The 19,703-nt window shown below is 38.6% G+C and overlaps 1 protein-coding gene across 1 annotated transcript in view; it reads right to left on the bottom strand.

The window, feature by feature from the left end:
• Window positions 1–523: 523 nt before the first annotated feature.
• Window positions 524–19,703, bottom strand: part of LOC131591562 (leucine-rich repeat and guanylate kinase domain-containing protein-like) — a 29,314-nt gene continuing 10,134 nt past the window's right edge. Inside the window, exons 8-15 of the mRNA XM_058862376.1 lie at window positions 18,876–18,956; window positions 18,168–18,254; window positions 16,263–16,369; window positions 11,180–11,299; window positions 7,602–7,698; window positions 5,194–5,307; window positions 1,689–1,890; window positions 524–687 (exon numbers count right to left, since the gene is read on the bottom strand). Of these exons, the coding sequence (XP_058718359.1) occupies window positions 524–687; window positions 1,689–1,890; window positions 5,194–5,307; window positions 7,602–7,698; window positions 11,180–11,299; window positions 16,263–16,369; window positions 18,168–18,254; window positions 18,876–18,956 (972 nt within the window). The remainder of the gene's footprint in view (window positions 688–1,688; window positions 1,891–5,193; window positions 5,308–7,601; window positions 7,699–11,179; window positions 11,300–16,262; window positions 16,370–18,167; window positions 18,255–18,875; window positions 18,957–19,703) is intronic.

Genomic DNA, 19,703 nt, shown 5'->3' on the forward strand with positions numbered 1-19,703 from the left:
AAGGAGTCAGGAAACTCCATCCAGAGCCCTAAACTATCCTCAGAGGAGTCAGGAAACTCCATCCAGAGCCCAAAAATGAGTCAGACAATTCCATCCAGAGCCCAAACCCATCCTCAGAGGAGCCAGGAAACTCCATCTGAGCCCAAAAAAGAGTCAGGAAACTCCATCCAGAGCCCAAAACCATCCTCAGAGGAGGCAGGAAACTCCATCTGGAGCCCAAAACCATCCTCAGAGGAGGCAGGAAACTCCATCTGGAGCCCAAAAACCATCCTCAGAGGAGGCAGGAAACACCATCTGGAGCCCAAAACCATCCTCAGAGGAGTCAGGGAACTCCATACAGAGCACAAAAAAGAGTCAGGAAAACCATCCAGATCCCAAAACTATCCTCAGAGGAGTCAGGAAACTCCATCTGAGCCCAAACCCATCCTCCTGGAGGAACCAGCCTGGGGGAGAGCATTGCAGAGCAGCTCGTGGAGCTTTCGGCTCTCCCAGGCTGCATCATTTACAGATCTCAGGACATCAATTAGCGATAAATAGGAATATTCTGCTGATTAAACCAGGAGTTCCCAGCCCCTTTACCTGCCCTGCTCCTGACGCCTTCAATGTTGTCCAGAATTTCAGGTGGCTCCAAGCCCAGGTAGACCTTCACAAGGTGAGTCAGCTCTGTGAACGCCTTGTCCAGATCATCTGCACAAAGATACAAATCACACCAGTTTGACACAGAAATGCGTTTTTAACTCACCCAGAAAATACAGAAATACCGATTTTTTTAGACACAGAAATACGTTTTTAACATCTATTAGGGAGGAAAACCTTCATAAACAGCCCAAAAAAGGCTGAAATTCAGGCTCTGCACTCACCTAAATATTTTCCTATTATTTTATTTTTTTAGGGCCGTATTTAAACCGCAAACTCCAAATTTGCAATATTTTACCCCACAACGCTCTGATTTAACGCGGAGAACCCCAAAAACCACCAACACAGAAGGTGACCTGTTGGAGTCTGAGATACAGACTGTGTGCCCTTGCTTTTAATATTTAGTTCCAGGATTCAAAGAAACACTGAATTTCATATAATATGAAATTCATGTGCATGTTTTCATGGTGACACATGAAAACAAATGTTAAAGTTAGATAGGAAATGTGTAAATGTGTAGATTAGAAAGTTTCTTAAATCACTGGGTGAAAAAGTAGTTTAGAAAACAGGAGACAAGATGGAGGATTTAGGGTGTTGTCTCTTGTCCTTCTTCTTTCTTCTTCATGTTCTTCTCCTAGAGGTTTTTGGGTAGTAGTAAGTGATTGGGTAAAAAATGTCACAGTGCAGCACACAGGTGTTGGGTCATTGAGTCACTAAGAAAAATAATTTAGTTGGCATCTGTTAATTGGGTAAATGGACATATAAAAGACCTCGAAGAGGATCTTTGTGAGCCATTTTACCCCTTTTCTATCATAGTGCACATAGCTCCTTGTACCTTGTAATGCTGATAAGAAAAAATAAACAACTGAGACCGAACGAGAGAAAAAACCGCCTCCCTCTCATCAATCTTCAGTTCAAAGGGAAAAAGAACCCAAATCAAAAAGTCCCTAAAGAGACAGTGACCCACGAGAACCGAGGGATTCTGTTCCCAAGGGATTCTCCCACCTGCCACAATTCCTAATTACCCCAAAGTCAATCAGCAATTAACTCACCCGTGTTGATGAGCGCGTGGAAGTAGCCGGGGAAGCCGTGGTTTATTTGGAGGTACACGTCCACTCTGGACAGCGCCTCCTCGATTTCCAGCCTGCTGAACAATCCTGTCCTCCTCAGGTGTTCTTTGTATTTCTCTTTGTCCTTCGGTACCAGCAGGACGTACCTGGGTTTAAAGTGGGTATTTTTCAAGCTACGAACACCCTTGGAAAGAAAGCAGAGAAAAATTGATTTTTTTTAAATTTTTTTTTTCCCCTTGAAACTGATTTTTTTCAGCTGTTTCTTGAACTTGGAGTTTTGTCTCCAAAAAAAATGAAATTGAAAATTTGGTGAAAATTTGGTGAAAATTTGGTGAAAATTTGGTGAAAATGAAGCAGAGGAACACAGGGGTTTATTCCTGAAACTGAGTGTTTGTTGGAAAAAAACTGAGTTTGTTTTTTTTGTTGTTTTTTTCTCCGTGTTTTATCCCTAATTACTGGCTGGAAGTTGCTCTGCTTTGCTTTCCCGGAGCAGAGGGGAAACGCTGCAAACATTTAATATAATTTAATTTAAACCAGAACTGAGAGTCAGACCTGCAGCAACTTCTCCAACTGCAAGTGTAGGCTCAGCAAGATTTTAACTTTTAAAATTGGTGTCGGTCTCCTTTAGCAGCCCAAGATATACCCTAAATTAAAGGGAATGAATAACTCTTAATTTTCAGTCTCAGCCCATGGCCCTTAATTAAAATTTCCTTTAATGGCACTAAATCACTTTTGTTCTGAGCCCTGCAGCAGATAATGGACTCAGCACCTTCTATTCCCACCCATAATTCAAAATTATTGTTTTTTAGAGCTTGCAGGGATACAAAACTACAGTAAATTTAGTAAAATATAAGGTATATTCAATATTACATTAAATTACATATATTAAATTTATTATATTAAATTAATATGTTAAATATTATATATTAATTTAAAATATTATACATTAATAATATATATTATATATTATGTTATATAATGTACAATATAATTTCATATAATAATATAATATTAATATATTAAATATATATAAATATATATAATATATATAAATATATATAATATTAATATATTAAATTATATATTATTTATATTATATATTATTAGAATTATATATTAATAGTATTAATAATATTATACGTTATTATATATTATAATTAGATATAATTATATATTATATATAAATATATAAATATAAAATATTAATATATAAATAGAATGATATCTAATATTATGAATATATAAATATTATTATATTATATATTACATATATTAATATATATTTATCATATTATCTATATTATATATTATATTAATATTCTTAATCATATTAATAATTTAGTTATAGTATTAATATTATTAATAATATATAAATATTAATTCAATATAGTAATTATAAATATTGTAATTTATATAATTTTATACTAATATAATATATATAATTATATAATTACAAATATCTAATAATTAAAATATAGTAAATTTATGTAATTTTTTTTATTTTTTAATTGGTTTGGGAAGAGATTTCTTCAAGAAAAGTGGAAAAAACTTGTTTATTTAATAGGTAAAGCACTACTTAGCACCAGAATGAATAATATTAAATTACAAAATCTTTTGTTGTTTTGAAGAGATGATAAATTTAGAGTTGCTTTGGTTTTTTTGTGGGTGTTTGTTTTGTTTTTAATTTTTTTTTTGGTGTTGGAAAATGTCATTGTTCAGGTGAGGTTTTTTGGTAATTTGTGGTTGTGATTCACGGCTCCGTCAAAACTGAGGGGAAAAAGGAGCTGCAGCTCCTTTATGTAATTATATTTAATTATATAAATATTTACATAATTCATACAATATTTAATTATATAATATTTAATATTTAATTTTTATTTTATATAATATTAAATACATAATAACTATATATCTAATAATGAGGTTATTAATTTGCTCTTTAATATCAGCCAAGCCACGGGCACTTGAAAGCATTGCAGCATTAAATTGTTGCTCATTTCTGAGAGGAAATATTTATTTTTAAGTGTCACCACGCTGCTGTTGTGTTATTTATACATTTATTGTGTTATTTGTACATTTATTTATGTACATCCAGCTGATGTGCATGGATTTCTTTTGGGCCCAAACTCCTCAAGAAGACCAAGGCAGTCAAGTGAAAATCAGATTTTTGATCACCGGTTTCCCAAACAAAATTATCCTAAAAATTAAAATTTAAATTTAAAATCAGTTTTTGACCAGGTTTTGACCTAATTTCTAAAAAATCAGTTTTATTTTTGTTTTGATCACCAGTTTCCCAAACAAAATTATCCTCCTGTAATTCATGAAATTTAAAATCAGTTTTTGACCAGGTTTTGACCAGATTTTGACCTAATTTCTTTTTATCTCTGTTGTTTTACTCAGCTGAAAAACCGTATTTGGTTTTTTTGATCACAAATTTCCCAAACAAAATTATCCTTCGGTAATTAATGAAATTTAAAATCAGTTTTTGACCAGGTTTTGAGCTAATTTCTTTTTATCTCTGTTGTTTTATTCAGCTCAAATATCAGTTTTGTTTTTGTTTTGATCACAAATTTCCCAAACAAAATTATCTTTCTGTAATTCCTGAAATTTAAAATCAGTTTTTGATTTTAAAAATCAGCTCAGTATTTAAAAATTCAGCTCAGGATCCCGTGTTAGCCCTGCACTCTCCTGCATTTCTTTTTTCTTTCTTTTTTTCTTTTTACTCAGTGCCACATTCCAGGCACTCTCTGGAGCCTCTCAGTTTGGAATTTCACCTATTTGGGGCTTATTTTGAAGAAATCATTTGGAAGGAAATTCAGAATGTCTTTCCTTTTTGTCACCTCGCCTAGCTGATAAAGGTTAATAAAAGGGAAAGAGAAGTTTAATTAGAAAATTAGCTAAAAACTTCAGATTTTGGGGTTCCAAGAGAGGGGTTTTGGTACTTTTTTTGTGACCCAGTACTGTGACCTGACAAACCTCTGAGAGGGCAGAGCAACCCCTCAAAAAAAATGCAATTTTTGATAGTTCTGCCCCAAATATTGCCTCAAACCCTCTGTGGTTTCATCAGCAAAGGAGAAAAAGGGTTTTTTGTTTTAGGGGTTGTCTGGACTGGTCCTGCTGAAGGTTGGAGATGGGTGGGAATCTCCTGGCTGGAAAGCTGAGGGTGCTGGAATGGGAAGTGCTGCTGATGCTGAAAGTTGAATAAAATAGACCAGAAATTGAAAATTTAAAAACCAGACCAGCTGGAAAAGCCCCCTAAAATCATCCCCCCAGCACTGCCAAGGCCACCGATGTCCCCAAGTGCCACATCCTCGTGTTCCTTGAACAATTCCTTGGGGATGGGAATTGTTCCACTCCACCACTGCCCGTTCCAATCCTTCGTTATCCTTTTCAGGAAGGAATTTTTCAGGAAATCCAACCTGAAGACAACTTGAGGCCGTTCCCTCTGGTGTTGTCCCAAATCCCACGAAGAAATGGTGATGCTCACCTCAATTTCCAGGTGGACACAGGCACCCAGCCCCTCCCTGGCTATGGATTCCAGGGTGTCCCTTGCCAGTCCATAGCGGTGGCCGCTGTACTCGTAGGTTGCCAGAAATTCCCCCTGGAATTTGGAACAAGGAGAATGCCAAAGGAAATATTCCGAGGGGAAAAACTTCCTCAAATGAGAGGATCACTTTGGATTTCTCTGCTTTCTCACCCTGTTTTGATTTCCTGGTTAAATCAGGATTAATGAGAGTCCAAAATCAGCGTTAATGAGGGCACCAGAGCCCAAAATAAGAGTTAATGAGGGCATGAGAATCCAAAATCAGGATTAATGAGGGCACCAGAGCCCAAAATCAGAGTTAATGAGGGCATGAGAATCCAAAATCAGCGTTAATGAGGGAAGTGAGAGCCCAAAATCAGGATTAATGAGGGCACAAGGCCAAAATCAGCATTAATGAGGGCACTGAGAGCCCAACACCAGCGTTAAAAATGGAAGTGAGAGCCCAAAATCAGCATTAATGGGGGCAGTGAGAGCCCAAAATCAAAATTAATGAGGGCAGTGAGAACCAAAAATCAGCGTTAGTGAGGGAAGTGAGAACCCAAAATCAGCATTAATGAGGGCAGTGAGAACCAAAAATCAGTGTTAACGAGGGCATGAGAACCCAAAATCAAAATTAATGAGGGCAAAAGAGCCCAAAATCAGGATTAATGTGGGAAGTGAGAGCCCAAAATCAGTGTTAATGAGGGCAACAGAGCCCAAAATCAGCATTAATGAGGGCAGTGAGGGCCCAAAATCAGCGTTAATAAGGGCACTGAGAGCACCAAGAGCCCAAAATCAGCGTTAAGGAGGGAAGTGAGAGCACAAAATCAAGATTAATGAGGGAACAAGAGCCCAAAATCAGCATTAATGAGGGCAGTGAGAGCCCAAAATCAAAATTAATGAGGGCAAAAGAGCCCAAAATCAGGGTTAATGTGGGAAGTGAGAACCCAAAATCAGCATTTATGAGGGCAGTGAGACCCCACAATCAGAGTTAATGAGGGAACGAGAACCCAAAATCAGTGTTAATCAGGGCAGGGAGAACCCAAAATCAGGATTAATGAGGGTACCAGAGCCCAAAATCAGTGTTAATTAGGGCACTGAGAACCCAAAATCAGCATTTATGAGGGCACTGAGACCCCACAGAATTAATGAGGGCACTGAGAGCCCAAAATCAGCAGAAAAGAGCCCCCATATCTGGGCTTGTGCCATGGATAATCAAATTCCAGAATCCTGAGAACAAAGAGCTGACAGCATTCCTGGGCCATCCCTTCCCTCTGGGAAGGAAAATCCAAAGCAAGGCGCTTCCTTCTGCTGATTTTACATCAAACCACACCAGGCCATGGAGAAACGGGAGATTCCAAGGGAAAGGAAGAGATTCCACACATCTGCAAGGAAAATATGGGATTGGACGGGGCATTTCAAAGTTCTGCAGCCCCAGAGAGATGGAAGCAGATTATTTGATGTTTTTAAAATTAAACTCCTTGATAATTGTCACAAAGGGACAGCTCAGTTGTTTCAGGCTCTGCTGGTTTCCTCTTTTTGTATAAATACAAATAATGGGCTCTGCTGAGGATTTTAAAGGCGAAGTTTTGTTGCAAAAGGCATCAAAAAGAGCAGCTGGAGGCAGAAATCCTTCAGAGAAACATCACTCCTTAAGGGGGGGATTTGCTAAACTTCCAAGGAATTCCCTGCAGGGTTGCTGGAGAACGTTGAAAAAATAAAAACAATAAACCCCACACTACATTTGTGCCTGAAAATAAGTTTATTTCTATGTTATACTACTATATAAATATTCCCCAGTGACCTTCTTGCCCATTTGGTGGTTTCTATAAATTCATTTACAGGAGAAAAGACAGCACAAATCTACAAGAAATTGGTGGATTCTGTCTGTGACCTTAAAAACACAACTGAGAGTGAATAAACAGTCACACCCAGGCACAAATTTAATATTAAAAATCTAATTTAATTTATAAATTATAATTATTCTTTAAAATAATTTATAAATTATATTATTATTATTTAATATAATTTATAAATTTAAAATAATTTATAAATTAATATAATTTATATTAATATCTAAATTATATAAATAAATACAAATATGTATATATTATAATATATTATTATATATATAATATATAAATAATAATTATATATTGTATAAATTATACAATATATAATATATATTGTATATAAATATATAAATAATATATAAATATATTATTAATTTTTAATTAATTTTATAAATTAATATAATTTATAAATGAATATAAATTTAATTTAATATGAAAATTAAACCAGGCTTGGACAGAGAAGTTGAGTTCACTGTGGGAGCAGGAAAAAAGCTGCAAGGACAGGAGTCAGGTACTTACTGCTTTCACCATTTTGTCAAATTCTTCTTGAGAAATGAAATAATAATCGAGTCTGTTTTCTTCCCCAAAATAAGCTGTCCTGGTGGTGTGACAGGGCCTGGGAGATTTATGGGACAATAAAGAAATAACCTGTTTTCAATCCCTGGAACAGCAGCAGGAAGGGGGGAAAGAGGGAAAACTGGAAATCATTTCATTTTTAAGCAGCAAAGAAATATGGGAAATAGAAAGAGGTGCAAATCACACCCCTAACGCTGAGTTTTTGAAAGATTAACCCATAAATACACTGAAAAAAGTTAAATGTAACGGGGTATTTTGGCTATAAATCCCTGCCCAGCCCAGGCTGGCCTGAGCTGAGGCTGTCACAGCAGCCTGGGACTGAGAAATGATGAATCCATTTATTTTCCCCACTTCTGTCAGCTCAGGGGATGATAGAAAGTCAAATCCTAAATGTGGGAAAGGAGCTGGGATGGACTGTGAGGTTAAGAAAGAGCTCAAAAATCCCATTTTTCGACAGATCTCTAATGGGAAGGGGAGGAACAATCCTGAAATTGGGGAGGAAAGTGGGATGAAAGGCAGGGAAAGTAAAAACCTCAGCTACCTGAGCTTCCCATCAGGATAAAACACTAAAACCCACCAAAAATCCCCCAAAAACCCCTGCTAATTAATGCAGGGAACAATTTCAAACAGTTTTCCTTCTGTTTGGAAATCAGATTTTTCTCCTCATTTCTGCTTTGCCATTAAAGAGGGATAAAAGGCTGGGAAAGGAATTCCCTGCTATCCCATGAGGATAAAATTCAGCCACCAGGGTGAAACACTAAAAACCCACTAAAAAACCCCAAAAAACTCTCCCAAAAATTAGACAATTAATGCAGTTAACAATTTCAACCTGAAATATTTAGTAGTTCTCATTCTGTTTGAAAATCAGATTTTTTTTTCCCTGTTTCTGCTTTGCCATTAATGAGGGATAAAAGGCTGGGAAAGGAATTCTCTGCTATCCCATGAGGATAAACCTCAACCACCAGGGTAAAACACTAAAAACCCACTAAAAAACCCCAAAAAACTCTCCCAAAAATTAGATAATTAATGCAGGTAACAATTTCAACCTGAAATATTCAGTGGTTCTCATTCTGTTTGAAAATCAGATTTTTTTGTCCTTGTTTCTGCTTTGCCATTAATGAGGGATAAAAGGCTGGGAAAGGAATTCCCTGCTATCCCATGAGGATAAAATTCAGCCACCAGGGTGAAACACTAAAAAAACCCCAAAACCCCCAAAAATTAGATAATTAAAGCAGGTAACAATTTGGGCCTGAAATATTAAGTGGTTCTCATTCTGTATGAAAATCAGATTTTTTTCTCCTCATTTCTACTTTGCCATTAATGAGGGGTAAAAGGCAGGGAAAGGAATTCCCTGCTATCCCATGAGGATAAACCTCAACCACCAGGGTGAAACACTAAAAATCCACTAAAAACCCCCAAAAAACCCCAAAAATCAGATAATTAATGCAGGTAACAATTTGATCCTGAAATATTCAGTGGTTCTCATTCTGTTTGAAAATCAGATTTTTTTGTCCTTGTTTCTGCTTTGCCATTAATGAGGGATAAAAGGCTGGGAAAGGAATTCTCTGCTATCCCACGTGGATAAAATTTAGCCACCAGGGTGAAACACTAAAAAACCCCTAAAAACCCCCCAAAAAAACCAAAAATCAGATAATTAATGCAGGTAACAATTTGATCCTGAAATATTCAGTAGTTCTCATTCTGTTTGAAAATTAGATTTTTTTTTCCTTGTTTCTGCTTTGCCATTAATGAGGGATAAAAGGCTGGGAAAGGAATTCCCTGCTATCCCATGAGGATAAACCTCAACCACCAGGGTGAAACACTAAAAAACCCACTAAAAACCCCCAAAAAACCCCAAAAAATCAGATAATTAATGCAGGTAATAATTTGGGCCTGAAATATTCAGTGGTTCTCATTCTGTTTGAAAATCAGATTTTTTTTTCCTTGTTTCTGCTTTGCCATTAATGAGGGATAAAAGGCTGGGAAAGGAATTCCCTGCTATCCCATGAGGATAAACCTCAACCACCAGGGTAAAACACTAAAAACCCACTAAAAAACCCCAAAAAACTCTCCCAAAAATTAGATAATTAATGCAGGTAACAATTTGATCCTGAAATATTCAGTGGTTCTCCTTCTGTTTAAAAATCAGATTTTTCTCCTGCCATTTCTGCTCATTTATTCCAGAGAACTGAGCTGAAAACCTTCAAGAAATTCAGTGCCAGCATCAGAGGGTGGCACTTTTTTCCCAAAAAAAAAACCCAAAAATGAGAGCAGCGAGTTCCACACAGACTCTGTAAAATTCCCTGATTTTTTCTGGGATCACACAAAACACACCCAGCTCCAAAGGTCACTGCTGAGCACGAGCCAGATGGTTGGAGGGGCCAATTTCACTCGATTTCCTGCAATTTTTACACATTTCAGCCCTTTTTAATTGCAGGGCCATGTTTACATTCAGACTGCCAGAGTATCTTGCATAAAATCCATTTTTAATGAGCAGAATGGTTGAAATATCAAGCCATAAAACTGCTCAAATCTCCCCTGAATAATTAAAAATACAACTTTGCTTTATGGATGCAATTTTCTGCTCTGTTAAGGTTCTGTTTCTCCCTTTTATTTTATTTTTTCTTTCCTCCCCTTCATGGGTGGAAGTTGTAGGGAATAAAACACACAATATAAAAATGCTCTTAAAAAACAACAACAACAACAAAAATACCCTGACAGAATGTTTGGAAAAATTCAATTGGAGTTGAATTTGTCATTTTCAAACTATGGGTTTAAAGAAAGGGGGGAAAAAAAAGGAATTTTTACAGTGACATAACAGATTTTTCCCTTAAAAATAAAAATGAATGGATAAATTAGTGCTATAAAAAATGGGGGAAAAGGGAATGCAGAGCAGGTTTTTTTTGGTTTTGTTTATTTTGGGTTTTTGGGTTTTTTTTTGTGTGTTTTTTTGTTTGTTTGGGGTATTTTGGGGCTTTTTTGGGTTTTTTGGGGTTTTTTTTTGTTTTTTCTTGTTTTTTTGGGTTTTTTTTGAGGGGGGGTTTGGTTGTGGTTTTTTGTTTATTTGGGGTTTCTTACGGGGATTTGGATTTTGGGATCTTTTTTGGTTTTGTTTTTGGTTTTTTGTTTTTGGTTTTGGTTTTTTGGTTGTTTTGCTTTGGTCTGTGGGGTTTTTGTTTGGTTGGTTTTGGGGTTTTTTTGGTTTTTTTTTATTTGTTTGGGTTTTTCCTGTGGTTTTTTTTTTCTGTTTTGGCTTGTGGGTTTTTTCCATTTGTTTGTTTGTTTATTTTCCTTTTTTGTTTCTTCCCTGTTCACTTTTGAAAAGAATTTTATAATTTAAATATTTTTTCTCCCATTGACTTCAGGCAGTCAAGCCTTGGCAAGAGAAGAAAATGCAGCAAAATTCTTTGGTTTTAACTCATTTCCAAAAAAAAAATCACCCACAAATCAAACCAACAACAATTCCAACCTTGATCCTTTGATGTTTGTTTGTTTTTTTAACCTCAGGAAGCAGAACTTACCCAAATCTGAAGAAATTCTTGAGTTTTTTGCAGATTTTGAGAGAAAGTTGCCTCTTCCCACAGGCCAGAGGGCCCAGTAACACCAGCATGGGGTAGGGGCCATCAGCATCAAGCAAAGTGCTGCAAGAAAGGCAAACCAGAGCGCATTAAATCACCTAAAAATCAAATTTCAGCAGCTTTTTACAAAGCTTTTATCACCCCTTCAACTCATCTCATGTCGTTTGCAGCGCAGACAAAAATGGAGGCGCTCTGAACGTAAAAATAGCAAAAAAATCTGCATTAAACCCTCTTTTTTGGAAGGAATAATGTTATTTTTAGTCTGATCTCACCTGATTTGCAGCCTTTTCTAAAAGGCTGGGGTTTGCTGAGTTTTTTTTTTTAGAGATGGGAATATTTTAATGAGCAGGATAACTGGAATAAACCTGGAATAAACTCAATCCTACAGATTTTTCCAGTCTCCTCATTGACTTCCATGTCCTGTGCCAGGTGAAAGTGTAAAAATTCTTCAATTAAACATAAAAAAAAACCCCACTCAGATCCTTAAAACTCCACTGAACAGAAATAAAATCACAATAAAAGCGCTGCAAAAATACAAAATTCTCCATTTTCTCCACGCTGAGTTGAGGATTAAATTCAGATTTTCCACTTCCAGCTCTAAGTAGGAGAATGAAGAGGATTTCTGCACTTATGATGTCCAACAATTTATTTAGGCAGATAAAAACAGAATTTTAGATTAATTTTTAATTTTTTTCAATTCACTTTTAAATCTCTGGTAGATTTTGATTGGGCCACTTGGAAATATGTCATAAATAATTGAAATAGTTCCAATTCAGTGATTTTTAAGTAGTTTTAACTAAATTTTGAGTGAAAGAAAACTGCCTCTGTGTCCATTTAATGGGATTTAAAACAGGTGAACACAGACACCTGAAAATAGAATAAATTTCTTTTACCATCCCTCCAACAAATAACTCCTTCTTTAAGAAATAAGGACAACATTCCAATATAATCAAGGAGGAAAAAAATTCCAAAATCGTGGCTTTACTCCTATTTCAGGAGCAGCAAAGCATCTCTGTCACCTACCAGAATATATGGATATAATTAGCCCAAAAAGCTGATTTAGCACAATACATTAAAGGTAAAAATTTGGGAAAAAATTTAAGGTAAAATGAAAGGTAAAACTAAAGGTAAAAATTTAAAAATTTCTGGAAAACTTGTGACAGGGCCTCCCCAGTCCTTAAAATAAAGAATTTTTTTCCTTCTCCCTGCACAGGACCTGTTCCAGGCATGGGAAATGCAGAATTCCTCTGGCATTTTTCCTTCTAGGAGGAAAAGTTACACCCAATAAATCATCCCTCGACAAGATCACACTCAAAATTCAAATTCTCTTCAAGAAATTCCCAATTCCCCATGTCCTCAGATTCCTGGGATTTGGGATTTCAGCAGGAGAACAGGGAGAACATTTCCATTATCCTGACTTTCATTCTGTCACCGCTTCTTGGTTCTCAACACTAAAAGTTTGGGGGTTCCTACAGCTTCTGGAAAAGAGTTTTGGGCTCTTAATTCAAGTTTCTTTGTCTTTGTGGGCACTGCTGTGAAATATTAATACATTTTTAGTCCAGAAGGGATTGTTTTGATGACCAGAATCATCCTCCCCTCATCCCACTTGGAATTCTCCAAGTTAGTTCCTGTTTCAGGCGTGGGAAATGCAGAATTCCTCTGGCATCTTTCCTTCCACCAGGATGTTACACCAAATAAATCATCCCCCAAAAAGATCACCCTCAAAATTCAAATTCTGTTCAAGAAATCCCCAGTTCCCCGTCTCCTCAGGTTCCTGGGATTTGGGATTTCAGCAGGAGAACAGGGAGAACATTTCCATTTTCCTGTCTTTCATTCCATCACCGCTTCTTGGTTCTCAACACTAAAAGTTTGGGGGTTCCTACAGCTTCTGGAAAAGAGTATTGGGCTTGTAATTCAAGTTTCTTTGTCTTTGTGGGCACTGCTGTGAAATATTAATAAACTTTTAGGCCAGAAGGGATTGTTTTGATGACCAAAGTCATCCTCCCCTCATCCCACTTGGAATTCTCCAAGCTGGTTCCTGTTTCAGGCTTGGGAAATGCAGAATTCCTCTGGCATCTTTCCTTCCACCAGGACGTGTTACACCCAATAATGTCCCAATAAATCACTGCTCCACAAGATCACCCTCAAAATTCAAATTCTCTTCAAGAAATTCCCAACTCCTCGTACCCTCAGGTTCCTGGGATTTGGAATTTCAGCAGGAGAACAGGGAGAACATTTCCATTTTCCTGTCTTTCATTCCATCACCGCTTCTTGGTTCTCAACACTAAAAGCTTGGGGGTTCCTACAGCTTCTGGAAAAGAGTTTTGGGCTCTTAATCCAAATTTCTTTGTGGGCACTGCTGTGAAAGATTAATAAACTTTTAGTCCTGAAGGGATTGTTTTGATGACCAGAATCATCCTCCCCTCATCCCACTTGGAATTCTCAAAGCTGGTTCCTGTTTCAGGCATGGGAAATGCAGAATTCCTCTGGCATCTTTCCTTCCACCAGGATGTGTTACAACAAATAAATCATCCCTCGACAAGATCACGCTCAAAATTCAAATTCTCTTCAAGAAATTCCCAATTCCCTGTGCCCTCAGGTTCCTGGGATTTGGGATTTCAGCAGGAGAACAGGGAGAACATTTCCATTTTCCTGTCTTTCATTCCATCACCGCTTCTTGGTTCTCAACACTAAAAGTTTGGGGGCTCCTACAGCTTCTGGAAAAGAGTTTTGGGCTCGTAATTCAAGTTTCTTTGTCTTTGTGGGCACAGCTGTGAAAGATTAATAAACTTTTAGGCCAGAAGAGATTGTTTTGATGACCAGAATCATCCTCCCCTCATCCCACTTGGAATTCTCCAAGTTAGTTCCTGTTTCAGGCTTGGGAAATGCAGAATTCCTCTGGCATTTTTCCTTCCACCAGGATGTGTTACAACAAATAAATCATCCCTCCGCAAGATCACCCTCAAAATTCAAATTCTCTTCTAGAAATTCCCAATTCCCTGTGCCCTCAGGTTCCTGGGATTTGGGATTTCAGCAGGAGAACAGGGAGAACATTTCCATTATCCTGACTTTCATTCCATCACCGCTTCTTTGTTCTCAACACTAAAAGTTTGGGGGTTCCTAAGCTTCTGGAAAAGAGTTTTGGGCTTGTAATTCAAATTTCTTTGTCTTTGTGGGCACTGCTGTGAAAGATTAATAAACTTTCAGGCCAGAAGAGATTGTTTTGAAGATCAAAATCATCCTCCCCTCATCCTACTTGGAATTCTCCAAGCTGGTTCCTGTTTCATGCCCGATACCTGAGGTTCCGTGAAATCATATTTGAATTTTAAAGCTTCCAGTTGTGGAGAACTTTTGGTAAATTGTTCCAATGATTAATTATTTTAATTGTCAAGAAGAACCACACTCTGGGTCTTTCTCTGAATGGGTTTCTCCTCAACAGCCAGGTACCAAAAATCGTCCTGGCCCAACAGACTGGAGATTAAATTAAATTTCTGCTCCCCATGTAGCTGAGCAACATTTTCAAATGTTACCAGCATCTCTAAGAGGTGAAAATACCCAAAATATCCACAATATTACAGGTAAAATCACCAACTCAGAGAGGGAAGAAAAGGAAATTCAATGTTTTTTTCCTGTGGGGCAGGCAAAAATTGAGCTTTTTGCTTTGTTTCCAGGTTTTATTTGTAATAATAAAGATACCACTAACCCAGAATTAATTATAACCTGATGGAGAAAGAGAGATGCAAATGAACTCCCCCGATCTGGTTCCAAAAAGCATTTTTTGGGTGGAAAAGGCAATAATCATTAGGAAGATTTCATTAATGAGTCTGGAGTGCTTTCCAGCTGAGCATGGGCCAACGTTCGAGGCATCATTAATTTTTTGGGGCAGTCCCACAAAGGCTGGGCCGATGTTTTTGTGTTTGTGTGCACACTTCCTCTGGCAGAAGGCAGAATTCCTTCTTTCCATCAATCTAAAAATCCACCAAGCAAATATTTAAAGTAAAAACTTAAACACAGCCCTGGGGGGAAAAAAAATCCTTAGGGGTTTTGGGGTTTTTTTAAGAAGAAAAATAAGCCAATTTTGTGTTATTATTTTAGGAAATCTCCAACCTTGCAAAAATAAAAAGATAAATAAATCTTTGGGATTTTGTTTTTAAAAGAATTCTCAGAGCTGTTGTCACAACTGGGAAGGCTCCTGGTTTTTGTGGGTGATCTCAGAAAACAGAGTCACAATAAAAATACAAATTTCTGAGCTACCAAATGCTGGATTTTCTATCAGGTTACTCAGTTTTTAATTAATTCAGCACCAAAACGGGGCACAAAGGTTGATCTCAGTGCCCACTGCAGCCAATATAACAATATTCCACATATATTTATAGTGCATTCCATCAGATTATGTGGAAGAATTTTCCAAGAACTCCTCAAATATCGGGACACAGCTGCAGAGCAGCAAAAATTCCATTTTTCAGAGGAGAAACGAGACTGGGAGAAGTCACCTGGGAATGGTGACACTGGGAAAAGAGCATCCACCTGCCTCTCCCTTCCATTCTTTTCATGGAATCATCTCCTTCTTCTGGTAAAACATGGAAACTTCCCCTTATGAACTCAAAATGTGCCCCAAAACCACCAAATAAAATCATTTTATCCCACCAGGATGCCAGCAGTGGGGAGAGAAGGCATCAGCAGAAGGGGAAGGAGAAGTTTTCCAGCTCTCTGCTGCCTCCAGGGATTTTTCCGGTGCCTTTGGGCACGGGGAGGGATTTTGCATCTCTCGTTTGTGGTGCGAGTGCCCATCTGCTCCAACAGATTGAGGAAAGGCAGCGGAGCTGTGGACAATCTGTCTCAGACTTTAGAGGTGAATGAAGAGCTTCGTTTCGTAATCAATTTGAACCAAATCAGATTTACCTCGTTTTCGGGCTGCTGGCAGAATCCTGCAGGAGTTCTCCTCGGGAAAAATGTCCCTCTGAATGTGACAAAATTCTGCTTTACTTGAGTGCCACCGTCAGGAGCAGCTGTGAAATGAACTCACCTGTCCAGGACTCTCTGGGGCCGCTTAAAGTTGTACAAAAGGTGAGTCCTGTGATCTTCAGCAGCCACAACTTCTGGAGGAGGGTCCCCTTTATTCACAGCAGCGACCTGTTCCCAAAATTTAGGTGGGCGGGGGGGGGAAAGGAAAGGGAGAAGTGATGGAATTGTTTCCAGCTGCAAAAGGCTTGGCAGATCACCAGGAGTCAGGATGGCTTTGTGCTCCCGAGGGTCAGGAGCAGAAATCTTTCCTGGGGATTGAAGGATGATTTGAGGGATGGATGGAAGGCAGCCAGACACAGCTCACTGTCTTTAATGTATTCGACCTTTTCCTGGGAAGAAAACAGGATGCCCCATAGGATGCAAGAGCGGTTTTGCTGAGGTTTTAATTACCCGTTCATTTGCATCCTCTCAGTGCTGGTGGAAGGTGCCAAACTCAAATCCTTGGGGACTGAAGCCACTCGTTTGTTACAGGACGGGCATTAACAAAGTGAGCAGACCCCTGACAGTGCATTCCTGCCTTTCCTGGGAGGGAGAGCACTCAGACTCCAAGGATTCCCTCCGTCCATCCTGTTGGAAGCTCTGCTGACCACTAACGAGTTGCGTATTTTGGGGGTTATTAATGCCACACGCTCAGAAATAATTAAAGAACGACCGAGGCAAAGCCCGTGGGACATGAGACAGACAATTTCCAATTCCAAATTTCCAATTTCCAATCCCAAAATGAGACCAATCAACCTTTGGAATAACCAAGAGGAGGTTGGATGGGACTCGGATCAAACTGGGATGGTGGAAGGTGTCCCTGCCCATGGCAGGGCTTTGAGGTCCCTTCCAACCCAAACCCTCCTGGATTCCATGAGAATTTATTTCCCCAGGGAAGTGGTGGGTTCACCGATGCTGGTTGCTTTTTGGGCTGGACATGGATTTATATTGATTGTGCTTTTCCCAAGAAAGGCTGGAACAGACAATCCATGAGGTCCTTTCCAGCCTGGAATGCCAGGGCTGTGTGGCAGCCACGCCTGCGTTAGCCAGCAGCGTGGGGAAATCGGAGGGGAAACACCCAGAACTCAGAACTCCACATCCCCACGATTCAGGAGGAGTGAAGTAATTTCATTTTAGCTCTAATTTGGTCCTTTGCTCTGAATTGGCGGCTGGGAGCACATCCTGGTATCCTGAAGGAAGTTCAGGAACTCCTTTAATGCAAGAGATATTTATTCTCCACAGTGGGAATCGCATGGTGAGTTGGACAAGCAGGAATTCCACTTCCAAGCAACATTCCTGATCTAACCCACATTCTTGTACATCCATTTTGTGTTAGACAGAGAGCTGCTGCCTCCAAATTCAGTTTGGCAAGAGAATTCTTGAGGTTAGAGGAGGCACCCTAAAATGACACGAGGAGAGGATTTTGTGAAACAACTTTTATCACTCAGAAGTGAAATGCTGGTCAAAACCAGTCACTCAGGTTCACTTTTACAGCCCATAGAGAAGAAAAAATTTCACTGATATATTCAAAATTGTATTGAGATGAAAACAGGTTGGCACATAAAGAATAAGATCAACATCTTGGGCAGCTGGGGAAAATTGCACTCTGGTATCATTATCCATGTGTGTGTTCAGGATGGAGAGAGCCTGGAACTAAACAAAAACCCCCAAATTTATACAGATAAAATTGGGAGCGATGGATTCCCTGAAAGGATGGCTTTGAAAGGATAATTCCCTGAAATACAGCAGATCCAGCACGGCTTGGGCCCACCACAGACACCAAATTCCACCACAGCAGGGAAAGGTTTCCAATCCAACAGAATTTCAGCTAAGTGGGATTTTGGGGGAGGAGGTTTGCTACAACTGCAAGCCTGGATTTTGTGTTCTTTATTTAGAAAACTTCCAGAATGAAATGGTGTTTGCTTACCTTTTCTTCCACAGAAACCTCCTTGAGATCCAGTTCTGTGACTTGGAGCAACATGAAAATCGCTGAGAGCCAATAACCTTCCTCTTCCTGAGGGAAAAATTTTCCATTTTGACAGAAAACACTTAATTTAATCCAGCCAATATTTAATTCCAATCAGTTAAAATTAAATTTGCCTTAATACATTGGAAAATAAAAGGTTTTTTTACCCTGAAGGGTGTCAAGACACTGCCCAAACTGACCCTTCATGAGCTCAGCTGCTGCAGCAAGAGCTGAGTTCTTCAAAAGCTTGTAACCATAATATTCAAAATGCCAAGATGGGAATTTAAAAATGGAAAGGGATCTGATCAGACTTTGCTTAGGAGAAGGACATTTCAGCAGGAAAAGCCTTTCAGATGATGGAAAACCAGGAACAGTCTATTTCAGGTACTTTTTCCTGCTCATTTCATCATGTGCCACACAGACCAGCCTCATAAAAGCCAATAAAAACCTGGCAATTACAAGAAAAAAAATTAAACTCTTAATATTTTTCTTCTTTCTGGCATTGGGAATGACTGTAAAGTTCACACAAAATTTAGAAATCACAAGAGTTGGGATAGAATCATCTTGGATCACTCAAGAGAAATGACCTGTCCTCTTCTAGAGGCAGAAACTGGGGCTAAAAGGATTCAAACCACCACGTTTAGGTTCTCATTTTTGATTCTTTCTTACCTGCAGAGGGTTTTTTAGAAGATTTAAAACCCTGAGGAGAGGCAGATCTTCAATCCATTTAAGCTCACTCAGCTCAGCCACCTGAGCAGGGACAGAAACCCAGCGTAAATCAGCAGCAGCACAACCCGTGAGAACAGCACAAGGAAAATGAAGTGTTTTAACGCCTGCTCTTCAAATCTGGGCATTAAAAAAAATTATTATAAATCACAAAAGGGGTTTACATGTTAACTGCACTCCATGAGGCACAAAAGGAGACAACCTGGCTGTTAGCTGGAGCAGCAGGATAATCCACACAGCAATTTCCAAGCACCTGCATTTTCCCAGTTCTTTGAAATGTCAAGCCCTAACGCATTTGGCTTTTAATGTGCTGATGTGCTTAAGTGAGGCAATTCTGCAGTTAAATTCATGCTCTGGCTGGGTAGTTTAAAAAATAAAAAAAAAAAAATAAAAAAAAAATCCTTCTAAGAGTTTCTTTTCACTGAAGTTCAAGTTTGTCCTATAGAACTTGCAGCACTTGGCTAAAAAGGACCAGGATTTTTGTCCGTGGGGGTGTCTAAAGGGAAAAATGAGGGGATTCAGAGGGTCCAAGCTGTTTGGGGTCTCATCTGTGCACAAAGGAAAGCTGGGCACTCAGTTGTGGGGGTGAATCAAGGTTTGTGTGGTCCAAGGAAACCTGGTTTTCTTGGTTTGGGGAGAATGTGGAATGGGTTGGGTTGGAATGACCTTCAAACCCATCCAGTGCCACCCCATCCACGGGCAGGGACACCTCCCAAAATCCCAGACTGCTCCATCCTGGTCTTGGATACTTCCAGGAATCCAGGGGAAGCC

This window comes from Poecile atricapillus, chromosome W (assembly GCF_030490865.1).
Source record: "Poecile atricapillus isolate bPoeAtr1 chromosome W, bPoeAtr1.hap1, whole genome shotgun sequence".
Lineage (NCBI taxonomy): Eukaryota > Metazoa > Chordata > Aves > Passeriformes > Paridae > Poecile > Poecile atricapillus.